At 37.7% G+C, this 12,841-nt stretch overlaps 1 protein-coding gene across 5 annotated transcripts in view; it reads left to right on the forward strand.

The window, feature by feature from the left end:
* LOC142832957 (zinc finger protein 431-like) overlaps window positions 1-12,841 on the forward strand; it is a 50,273-nt gene that overhangs the window by 22,029 nt on the left and 15,403 nt on the right. For 2 of the 5 annotated variants that reach the window (XM_075943882.1, XM_075943889.1), the window contains one exon: window positions 1,306-6,542. The exons of the other annotated variants lie outside the window; for them this stretch is intronic. In XM_075943882.1, the coding sequence (XP_075799997.1) occupies window positions 1,306-1,313 (8 nt within the window). In that variant the 3' untranslated portion in view covers window positions 1,314-6,542. Of the gene's footprint in view, window positions 1-1,305; window positions 6,543-12,841 lie in introns of those variants that run through there. 5 annotated transcript variants of the gene reach the window in all.

The following is a 12,841-nucleotide window of genomic DNA, read 5'->3' on the forward strand; positions in this document are numbered from 1 at the left end:
ACAAGAAATGAATTGGAAGGGAAGGATTTGGAAAGGAATGGAGAGAGGACATGGAAAGTTGAAAGTCATATAATACATTTTAATTAAAATGTTTAAAAATAAATTTTTAAAAATAGCTTCACAATTAAGAGCAATGGGTGTTGTTGAAGAGGACACAGGTTAGGTTGCTAGAAACCATGGTTACTCACCATCTCCTGTAACTCAGGTTCCAAGGAATCTGATTCCTTCTGACCTCTGTGGGTACTTCACACATGTGGGCAAACACACACACACACACACACACACACACACACACACACACACACACACACATATATATATAAAATAAAGCTTAAAGAATGAAATTCTATACAGTAATTTCACTGTCATAAGACAGACAGCAGTCAGGGAAGACTTATTTTGAGGTTAAAATAACTCAGAACAACTGTTCATTTAAGAATATCTTTAACATTGAGGATAGGTGGCTTTCCCATATTTTTTTGAATTGTGTTCTATTTCCTTTGTATATGTAGGACTGTGGCATTGATATAGCTTTTAAATGTGTCTTTTAGATCATACATTATGATCTATTTATGTTTTAAACCATGTATTATGATATATTTAGATCATAATGCATGATCAGAAAGATAGCTTTGCTCTGGAAATCTCCATCTGCCTAAGTGGCTAGACATGCCTTTTCCTGTCCCTATTTAAACTGTTCAAAATATAACCTTGGGCTTGAACTTAAAAGATACTTAAGGATGCTATCTATGTAGAATGCAAAATCTGTGTCAGGCAGGCTCCTCTTTTAACCTTAACCACCACTAGATGCATGCTGTTAGTAAAAAGATTTTTGTTTATTAAACTACTGAGTGTGTGGAATGATTTATCCCTCAGAAGACAAATTAATTCTAGAACAGCAGTGCCTCCAGCCTTGTAGAAAAATGTTTCTGAGACAAATTTTCTTATATTGGATCATGCAGCCTTGATCCCACTCCATTGCTCCCCAGGGCAATGACCTTGTTCTTGTGATTAAACCAACTAATTTTTTAGATTAAGAAACTCAACCACCATTGAGTTGTAAAATCATAAATTTGAGTCATGTAGTCAGTGGTACATTTCAGCAGCAAGAAGAAGATTTGTGTATGGAGCATGGTTTCTTCCTTCAGACCAGAATAGGAGGAATGTTTACTTGTATACACCATAGGGGAAACAGTGTAGATAAACAGCTACAGGAGTCTCCATTGTTTTGATTTTTAAATTTGATTTTCTTTAAATGCATCTTTAAATAATCTCTTATTTCTTCCTATTCCCTTTTGTTTCTAGGTCCTTAGAATTTTCTTCTCCATTTTTCTCAAGTTCTGTTGATTTTTATTTCTATTTAGAGCAATGTCTCTTGTAGCTAAGGCTTGACTTACACTATGCAGTTGAGAGTTGCATTGAACACTAAATCCATCTTCTGCTGCCCACTGCTGGAAAGAAAGTCCTGCAATTGCTTCAAGGCTGGGTCATAACTGGTCAGCGAGAAGGAATATAGAACAGTGAATGAGTTATCTCTGACTTCTCTGGATTTTATTGCAAATTTACAAATGAAGAGAGACCTTTGTAAGAATTGAGTTCACTGACTAACTTCAAGGAGGTGTATGTAGTCCCAGCACAGAAAGGGATAGGCAAAAAGGAACATGAAAGCTTTCCTTCTTTGAAAGTGGCACATGTTAGAAATAAGTAGTGAGGTAATAAATTTTAGATGCTTGATTGAAGTGTGGTCCTAATTTGTCTTAATCCCACAGTCAGATATTGGGATAAAGCTGGGAGACCAGAGAAGCAAAGGAGCAGCCACATTCACTTTTACCTCTCCAAATTCTCAGACCAAATGGTGACTGAGATTTTGTCTCCACCTACTTTATGTTCTTGACTCCACCCACAGAGTGCTGGGGTTAAAGGTTTGAGCCACCTCATCCTGAGTCCTATGGTCAACTAGTGGTTAGCTCCACCCTCTAATCTCCAGGTAAGGGATTAGATTATTTGTCAGAACACAAACAAAATATCATACAATTGATAAATGTTCTGGCTGGTCATTTCTAGCATATGCAGACCAGTGATTCCAGAACGTAAATAAAAGAATTGAACTTATTATGAAACTAAATTACAGAAGATACACTAGTTTGACCAAAACCGAACTGAATAAAATGGTATTGCCCTGCCTAAAAGAAACGTGTTTTTACATGTTTAAGATGTACATCCTGAGAGAAAATGTGTGACTAAAACTTGGTGTTCTCTAATACAAATTTCTTGTTTCTGGAGCACATGGCCATAGAACATATTTCAACTTAAAAAAAAACAATTTTGGGAGAATAAAAATTGCATCATTTCCATAATCTTTTTCCTACTTCTATGCCCTTACATGGACACTTCTTTTTTTTTTTCTAATTCATGGTCTCTTTTTTGCTTTAACAACAGTTGTTGTTTACATGTGACCTATGTTTGGCTGCAGATTTATGAGCTATGAAGCAGAGGGATGTTTTCACTGGACATTGAGTTTGTAATGGAATATGCATCCAAGGAACACTCTACCTTGGAAGAGGAAAATGAAGTACCCTGAAATACTAGAAGTGTTTCTACTAAAATACAAATTTACTTGATGAGATGCCCCTAGAGTGAAAATGGAGATTGTGCTTTCATTTCCTGGCAACCCAGTCACAAATAATTACACAAACCTACATTAATTACAATACTGTTTGGTCGACAGCTCAGGCATATTTCTAGCTAGCTCTTATATTTTAAATTAACCCATTTCTGTTATTTTATATTTTACCACAGGGTTCATGGTTTGTTACCTCACATCTTGCTTCTTGGCTGGCTACATGGTATATAACTCTGTCTTTTTTTTCTCTGTGTATTCAGTTTAGTTTTTCTGCCTAGCTATGTTCTGCCCTGCCATAGGCCAAAGCATCTTCTTTATTAACCACCGCTAATAAAACATCTGTATAGCATGCTAAGAAGAATCCTACATCATTTCCCCTTTTCTTTCTATATAAAATATTTTAACTTTAATATAGTAAAATTACATATAACAAAACAGGCACCAAGCAAGAATTACAGTTGCAATAGTTAGTCTTTTGTGTCTAGTAAAATTAAAGAAAATATTTTAACATCTATTTTATTTTTGTGAATCTAAAGTTTCATATTTAATTTACTTACATCATAACTAAAAATATAACTGTCTGTCTTCAAATCCAGAAGGATCTGATATTATCTAAATAAACAGGAAGTTCAATGTAAGCAACTTTGAAAACTCTATTTGACAGAGACATCTTGCTGCCTGGAAAGTCACACAAAGTTCTTCTCTAATGTACCTATAGTATCTGGCAGACTATTCCATGAAGTAGGAGATTTGAAAGACTGTTTTGCCTATATTGATATTTGTAGTGATGAGGCAAGCAGGCCTGCTTTTCATCCTGCCTGGCTCCTACACGGCTAGCTTTACACCTGAAATAACACACAAATTGTATTCATTTAAACACTGCCTGGCCCATTAGCTCTAGCCTCTTACTGGCTAACCCTCACATCTTGATTAATCCATTTCTACTAATGTGTGTAGCACCACGAGGTGGTGGCTTACCGGGAAGATTCTAACCTACGTCCATCTTGGGCCGGAGCTTCATGGCGACTGCCTGACTCTGCTTTCTTCCTCCCAGAATTCTGTTTTGTCTACTCTGCCTATCTAAGTTCTGCCCTATCAAAAAGCCAAGGCAGTTTTCTTTATTAACCAATGAAATTAACACATAAAAGACCCATCTGCATCATTTCAGTCACTGTCTTCTGTGCCCTGCAGAATGTCTGGCAGACTCTTTCATGAAGCACAAATTTGGAAGGACTTCTCACTTTTCACAAGTTCTGCAGTCATTTTTCTGTGGGTCCTGTGTGTTTAGTTTATATAGAATACTGTTAAGCAGTCAAGGCAAGAACAGTTTCATGCCCAAATGGCTAGCCTTGTCTCATTGAAGGTAAATTCTATAATAAGTTTCTTCAATGTCCATTACCCTCTGTGATTGGTGCTGCCAGAAGCAGACGTGACTCCCTGTTGAAAAAAGTCTGTTTTTATAACCTTTTAATTGTCATATTCTATAATTCTTTGAAGTATTGAAGATTATCTCTCTAACTGAAATATATCTCTGTACATCTAGAAAACTTAACATGACTATAAGCTTGTCTGCTATAAATGACTATAAATCTGTAATTTTAAATTATACACCAAGTTTTTAAATGAACTGTATAAATGTAATGACTTAAGCAAGAGTAGAAATATACATATACAAAATTAATCTTAAATTTGTATCGATAAACCAAAGTCCATACCAATGTATTCACTTCTATATCATTTCCTTCCCCCCTTTTTAGAAAGACTGATTGTGACCATTTGTACTCAACCCCTTTTAAATGAAAACAAACATTTTGGGAATTAACATAGTTTTCTCCAAGCTGCTTCCTGCTCATTGTTGGACAAAGTATTTGTAGGGTCCTTGGAGACCTTTTGGTGGGTCTTGTTCCACCAAACCACATTAGCCTGGAAGGAGTCCACAGGTTCTTATCTTCTGTGGAAACAAAACAAGAACTTCTTTTCCAAAGTAACATATCCTTACACTCAAGTTTTGAAGTCAAGATACCTTTAATATATGTTGGTTTAGCTTAGCAGTCCCAAGAATCAAATACCTCTCTGCTGTCAAAAAGTTCAAAGAAAACAAAATAATAAACACAATCCAGACTCTCTGTGTATTTTACATCTTTACATGGCTTAATATGCATATATTTTATTACTTTATTACTTTTTAATATTATCTTTAATTTTTCAATCAATGATTATACTCTTTCTTATCTCTCTCCTAAGCCCCTGTACAGTTACCCAACACTGTACATTCAGAGATCATTTTGTCTGAATCCACCTTATTGTGCATCTATAATAATTTTCTGACCCAGAGAGGTATATTTTTAATGGTAAACAGGCATGGCTAGGACTCACACTGCTACTTTTCCTGTTGGATCCACCCCATCCAACATGGCAGAGATCTGTTTACTGCTTCTGTGAGCCAGGCTCACCATACTCCAGGGATGGAGCTGGTCTATGTCATCATTCAGCAACTTGTAGCCTTTTGCTCACAAACCCAATTTAATTGCTGACATACTGAAAGTGCCAGAGCCATTAGTGCTACCTATATGAACCAGGAAACCACCTCTTAAAAAAGCTGTATCTCTGCTTGCAGCTAGCAAATGGAGCCTATCTGAAAAATTGTGGCTAGCAAGAAGCTCCAATTGAAGCCCCCCTTTTTTAAGCTTTTCAAGTTTTATCTATATGTACATTGCCGAATGTTGGGTGCCATTATGTAGACAGAGACTGTGGTTGCTTTGGTATATATCACAGATTCTACATCTTGTTTCATAATCCATGTGTTAGGAAGTAGACATTAAACTATTCTTCAACATCTTTGTGCATTAAGTTATTTTCACCATTGTTTTCTGTGTGGGCATCAGTTTCCTGAAATACAAGGGGGACTGAGTGTATGTATTGCCATAGCTGATCTTTCTTATCACCTCCATTTCCAGAGAAAGCTCTACAGCGTGGGGCTTCTCTTTTCAGAACAGAGATTAGTAGTAGCTGGACAGACAGGAATGTAACAGTTTAATGGGCACTTTGAGTTATTATTGTATGAGTTGTGGAGCCCATATTTATCTAATACATACAATCATACATAAGATTAGTCAAGTTCACATTTTTCCTAGTTAGGTCTTGGATGAAAGCCTGACTATACTTTTGTGCTTTTGTTCTTTTTTCTCTGCCCATCACCATAATCTTTCCCAAATATTTTACACATTATTGATTGTTACAGATTTTTGGTAAGTACAAAAGTCTCACTTCATCATTGTGTGTACCATTTCTTCTTAATCTTATTGAAAATTCTGAATTTTTCTACATTTCACGTAAGTTTGTAATCAGCCTTTTAGATATAATTTGGTGGGAGTTTTCTGCAGATTGTTTTGAATTTATGCTGCAAATTGAACATGCCCAGCATCTTTTTGCAGTTTTTAAAAAACACATCATTTTAATGGTGGTGTTTTCAGAAGAGTAAAATGATAAAAGAAATTACTCCACATAATTGATAGGGGCTTTCCCTCTGTATGCTGTGAATGTGTTTTATTACCATTAGTTGTAAAAGAAGCAGCTTCAGCCTATATGACAGCAGAATATAGTCAGGCTGGAAGAAATATAGAGAGAGAGTAGGTAAAGTCAAGGAGATATCATGTAGCAGCCTAAGGAGACAGCCGCCGGAGAACCTTACTGGTGAACCTTGAGCCTCATGGTTACACATAAATTAATAGAAATGGGTTAATTCAAGATGTAAGAGTTAGCTAGAAATATGCATGAGCTAATTGGCCAAGCAGTGTTATAATTAATAGAGTTTCTATGTGATTATTTTGAGTCTGTGCAGCCGGGAACAAATGAACAGTCTGTTTACACATCCATCATTTGTTTTGCAAATTACAATAAATATGTTAAACTGAAAATCTAATAATCTTAAACCCGTGACTCTTTCTTTTCTTCTTGTGAAAGAAGCCATATTAAATACTAGTGCTTTCTTTGGACACTGTTTAAATATTTAATGTTTACTACATCAGTTTGAATATGCTTAATGTTCTATATTGTTAAGGTAGCAACATTTTATAACATTATACATATATTATTTAAATAGTTATTCAAATATTACTTTTCCTTAGGAGAAGCATTTAATTTCTTTCAGAATTAAATGAACAGGGACCTCTATAATTCCACAGTTTAAACTAGTGAAAGACAACACAAGAAAATGATCTAGGTTTGTTTTTTGTGTGATATATTTGTCACATTGCTGAATTTATACAAAGATATTGCATTCATCATTGGCTCATGTTAAACAAACAAACAAACATGTTTCAGATGATTAAAGCCAATGTCACACTGTGGGGACTCATGAGACTCTTGCTTTTGTGTGTGCACACATTCATGGATATATATACTTGTCCATTCATGTGCCACACAAGGCTGTGGTTGGTTTTTGGTTGGCCAGCAAGAACCACATTGTTTTCACTAATTGGTGGCACCACCTAGTGGTGACAGTAAGTAAATCACTTGTATTCTGATCCATCAAAAATTTCTCTTGTGTTCTCTTACTTTTGTTTGTAGACAATATTTAACAGCCATGCTTTTAACTAACCCACCATTCCAAATTATCAATAATTTGAGCCCAAGATTAAAAATGAGAAAAAAAACTATTTCACAGTAGAAGTTAATAATCACATCCTTGGCCTTAGGACTTCATGGTAAATTTCATTAGAGTGTAATGCATGGGAGCCAAGTAGATAAGTGTACCCACTATGAAAGAACATTTTTGGGAAGGAGTTGAATGTATGTCCCAGAAGTGTTGCCCAAATACTATGCAAGAGGCAGTCAGGTCAAATTACAGACCAGAAGTAGGCTGCAACAATGAACAAATGGGTGACCTTGACTACCGAGCATGTCTCTCCCAGAGAATTCAGCCAGGGCTTTATGCATTCATTGATTTGACAAATATAATGACAGTGATCAGCAGGTTCCTAACCTGGGCACTCACGACAGATAGAGAAGGAAGGCACCAGTGAACTGAGGGCTGCCAAAGTATATGCCTAGAAAACAAAATTATGGACAATTAAAGAGAAAGGGTATAGTGATATTTATGTTCCATAAGTAAAGAATGTCTGAAAACCAGAAGGTAAAACTAAGCCATAAGCACTAGAGGCCAGGCAGTGGTGTCACACATCTTTAATCCCAGGATTTGGACGATAGAAGCAGATGGATCTCTGGGAGTTTGAGGCCAACCTGGTTTACAGAATAGTTCCATGTCAGCCAAAGATACACAAAAACCCTGCCTTACAAAATCAAAAATGCGAAAATAAAAGAAATAGAGTAAAAAAAAATCAATGTAAAGATTGAAAATACATAGAGAATCTGAATGCTGTATGTTATTGTTTTTCTTTGAATGTTTGACTGCTAAGGAAGGAGCAACAACTGCTGAAAGACATTTGATTATAGCTGTATTAATCCAACCTATATGTTTTGAAAATGCCTTGACTTCAAAATTTAAGTCAAAAGATATGCTACTATGAAGAAGTTGTTTTGCATTCATTTCCACGGGAGATAAACTGTGGATTCATTCTGGATTAAGAAAAATAAGGTTGGACTAGAGAGATGGCTCAGTGGTTAAGAGCACTGGTTGCTCTTCCAGAGGTCCTGCGTTCAATTCTCAGAAACCACATGGTGGCTCACAACCATCTGTAATGAGATCTGGTGCCCTTCTCTGGTGTGTGGGCATACGTGGAGGCTGCATGTTGTATACATAATAAACACATAAATCTTAAAAAAAAAGCATTTTTTTAAAAAAGAGAGAAAAATAAGGTTTAATCAAGGAAGACCGCTGAAAAATCTCCAACAGTAACAGATGGCTCAGATGATCCAAAATTTAAGAGTGCCTATATAGCAGTTTCCTCTGAGTTGTATATTCCAAACAGCCTCAAGACTGCTGGCTGAGATGATCCAGCCTAACATAATATTATATTCAGGATGTTACCATAATCCTAAGGTATTTTTTGGTCCCCATAATATTATCAATGCCCCTAATCAGCAGGAAGTAGCATAGAAAACTATATCCACATTCCCCAAAAATGGATTATAGATGCTTGTCTTTATCTAACATGTTAGTTACAAGTTATTATGGATAATAACCAGAAAAAAAGGCTAGACAAAGGAGATTAGATTCAGATTCTTGTTTGAAAAGAAAAAAAGGGGAGACACATTGGAGCACTGGACTGAGATCCCAAGGTCCAGATGAAGAGCAGAAGGAGGGAAAATATGAGCAAAGAAGTCAGGACCGCGAGGGGTGCATCCACCCACTGAAGTGGTGTGACCGATCTAATGGGAGCTCACCAAGGCCAACTGGACTGAGACTGAACAAGCATGTGATCAGACCCGACTCTCTGAGTGTGGCTGACAATGAGGGCTGACTGAGAAGCCAATGATAACAGCACTGGATTTTGATTCTATTTCATGCACTGGCTTTTTGGGAGCCTAGTCTGTTTGGATGCTCACCTTCCTAGACCTGAATGGAGTGGGGAGGGCCTTGGACTTCCCACAGGACAGAGCACCCTGACATCTCTTGGAACTGGAGAGAGAGGGGGAAAGGGAGTGGAGGGAGTGAGAGGGAAATGGAAGGAAGGGAGGAGGTGGAAATTTTTAATAAATAAATAAAAAGAAAAAAGTGATAATACTCTTATAACCGGTAAAGATTAGTCACTCATATTGGTTTAATAAAACACTGATTGGCCAGTATCCAGTCAGGAAGTATAGGTGAGGCAACCAGACTAGGAGAATTCTGGGAAGAAGAATGGTAGAGACATAGTCACCAGCCAGATGCAAAGGAAGCAAGATGAGAATGTCTTGCTGAGAAAAGGTACCGTCCTCATGGCTAAACGTAGATAAAAATTATTGGTTAATTTAAGTTATAAGAGTTATTTAATAATAAACCTGAGCTAATAGGCCAAACAGTTTACAATTAATATAAGCTTCTCTTTGTTTCTTTGCAACTGAATGGCTGCAGGACAGGTTGGGACTGAAATTTCATGCTACACAGGGGTCTTCAATGCTGCAAAGCAATGTGCTTGGAAATGTTCTACATAAATGTTTATAGATCTAAATTTCAAGACAACCAAGATTAAAGTTCCTCCATTCAGTGAATAAATGAAAAATCAATAGATAAGTGGTTGTGTCCTTACCATCAGAGTCACTAGATTCTAAGAGTAGTGATAGTATAAAAAAAATCCCTTGTCAATGTTCTATGGAACAATATCAGTCTATTTTTTTTTAAAAAGTTACATGTTTATTGCTGCTGCTGTTGGGGGTGGGGAGTGTGCTTATGGGTGTTAGAGGACAATTTACAGGAGTCGGTTTTCTCCAACGATGTGGTTCCTGACCCACATCAGATCTTCATGCTTAGGAGTAGGCACCATTATACAAATGAACCATCTTGCTTGTCCAGATTGTTTATTTGTAGTTAGAAACTCACTTCAGAGCATCCCTTATAACTCAGAAAAGAATGGCATTAAAGAAAAATGAGAGAGGAAGAAAGGTCTGGAAATCAAACATGCTTTTTTTTTCTTTTTGGTTAATTGAAACTTCCTTTCTCCATCTATTCCAGGCTGGCCTCGAACACATGACATTCTATAATCTTGTTTCAGATTACAACACCCCTGCACCAACCTTGCAAGTCCTGATGACACAACTGTCTTTGGAGACCATCTGGTCTTGAACTCAACAGAGAACTCAGCTATTTCTTCCTCCCCAGTGATACCTGTCAACTTTTGTGTCTGATAACATTCATGCTGGCTATTGGTAAGGCTACTAATGTAACTAAACCGAGATAGCTCCCGGTCTCCATAGCCCTAAAGCTACGAATATGACCAATTTTATTCTAGACCTGGTATTACAGGCCTGTTCCCTTGAGTCTGCCCTAAAAAATTTTCTTCTGAGATAGGGTCTCAATAGGTTGCCCAGGTGGTTTTTGGCTTTACTATATAGCCTGGCTGGCACTGGGATCCTCCTACTTCAGTATCCCAGGTAGTTGTGCTTAGAGGCATGTGCCACTATGACACACAGATATATAATTTTTAATTTTTTTTTGAGACAGGATCTCATTCTAAAGTAATGCAGGCTTCAAACTTAGAACAATTCTTCTGCTTCAGTCTCCAAAGTCATGGAATGTCGGAGCCCGTGTGGGTCCAACACAGATTCCCTAACCAGGCTGGAACGGAGTTGCAAGGAATAAAACTGACACAGCTTACTCGGTCATCATGGAAAAAGCCAGATTACCCTTTATTCTCCAAATATCTTATATACCCACACCAAAATGAGCGGGAACACATTAGGCTATCTCCTAGGCAACCAGGTGCATGGGCTCTGGTCATGTCTGCATCTAGCAGTCAGGTAGGCCTTGAATTAGCATCTCTATAAGACATCCTCCAAATTACAAAGGAAGGAAGCACCAAACATCCTGACCAGTTGCAATCAACACCTCTCCTCAGGAGATCTACATCCTTGCTGTTGTTAGGCAGAGACATCATGTCTGCAGAGCTACATGATCAGCTCAGACTGGGCCTATGGCTTTTGTGCCATACAGAAATATAGGCCTACAATGGAATGATTGGGATAAGCTTCCGTGTCTAGTTTTTGATAGTGTTTGTTTAGGTTTTTGATTTGTTCTTTGTTTCACTGAGCCATTGCCTCATGTAGCTCAGGACCTTGCTATGTATCCTAGGATGACACTAAACACCTTATCCTCCAACTTCCACCTCCCAAGCCCTTCAATTCAGGAAGATGCTACAGTACCCCATGTGTTTTGGTTTTAATACAAATGTAGTTTTAATCACTATAGATCTTGAGTTACTTTGCAACTCCTAATCTTCTGCCTCCATCTCCAGAGTGCTGGAATTTCTCCGGCAGATTATATCACAGTCAGTTGCAGATAGTCAGTTTGATTTTTATTTGTATATCTGTTCATTTGAGTCTGGACGACATACAGCCCAGGCTGGCTTGAACTCACTATGTGGTCAAGGAGTGCTAGGATCATAGGCATATACCACCATGCCTTGTTTTATTGGCTTCTGGGGATCCAACCAAGGGTTTCTTGGATATCAGGAAAACATTTGTGTAATGTCCACTGAAGGAACTGGTGAACAGTTTTGCAGAGTAACCTCACCACTTCACATGCACCCAGCAATGCTTCAATGACTCAGTTTTTGTTGCACCTAAATTCAAGTCCATAGACTCCTTGTTTATTGTAAAAATCACATTTGGTCACTCCCTATGTGACATATCGAAATATTTTATCTTTTTGAGGTTGATATAGTGCCACAATTTTGATTTTGTTGTTATCATTATCTTTACTATTTTGTTAGGTGTACATGTCAAGAGCCTCCCATGCTGTTTTTATGGTGACTCTGAGGGTCTCTGCTGTGGTTTGCTCTGATTACCTAAAAATTCTTTATGTGCATTCAAAAGATTTGAGACCAGAAACACATCACCTGTCACCTGAGGTGATCCAAAAAGACCTTCATTGCCAGGCAGTGGTGGAGTATGCCTTTAATCCCAGCACTTGGGACAAGAGGCATTTCTGTGTGAGTTGGAAGCCAGCTGGTTTACAAAATGAGTTCTGGGACAAGGACCACACAAAGAAACAGGAAACAATGTTCATCACAAAAAGGTTATAGACAACCCAGCAACTTTGAGCTACCTACATCCCTGTGTCCACCTCATGTCTGAGTCACCTGACTATGGGGATAATAGTTGCAATTCTTCCATTGACAGCTGCACTATGGGGTTAAAGATACAGGCCTCAGAATCAGGTGTGGCAGTGCACACTTGTGGTCTCAGCACTCAGTAGATAGAGACAGAAGGATGGGACTCCAAGGTTGTTTGGGGAACTAAATGAAATTCAGAACAGCCTAGATAAACAAATGAAATGCCTAGTGCTGTAGATCAATTGGTAGAATGCTTGTCGAGGATTCCTGAAGGTCAGGTTTCCATCCTCAATGCCACATAAATTGCCCATAATGGTGTATGTGTCTCATCTCAAGGCTTAGGAGTAATGAGGATCAAAAGCTCAAGGTGTAAGAAGCCTGAGCTGTCAGAGATCCTGGATCAAAAGAACAAAACAAAAAACAAACAAAACAAACAAACAAACAAACAAAAAGCCTGAAAGCAAAAAATTCACCAGTGAATATATGCAATGGAACGTGTTTCAATCTT

This window comes from Microtus pennsylvanicus, chromosome 1 (genome assembly GCF_037038515.1).
Source record: "Microtus pennsylvanicus isolate mMicPen1 chromosome 1, mMicPen1.hap1, whole genome shotgun sequence".
Taxonomy (NCBI): Eukaryota; Metazoa; Chordata; class Mammalia; order Rodentia; family Cricetidae; genus Microtus; species Microtus pennsylvanicus.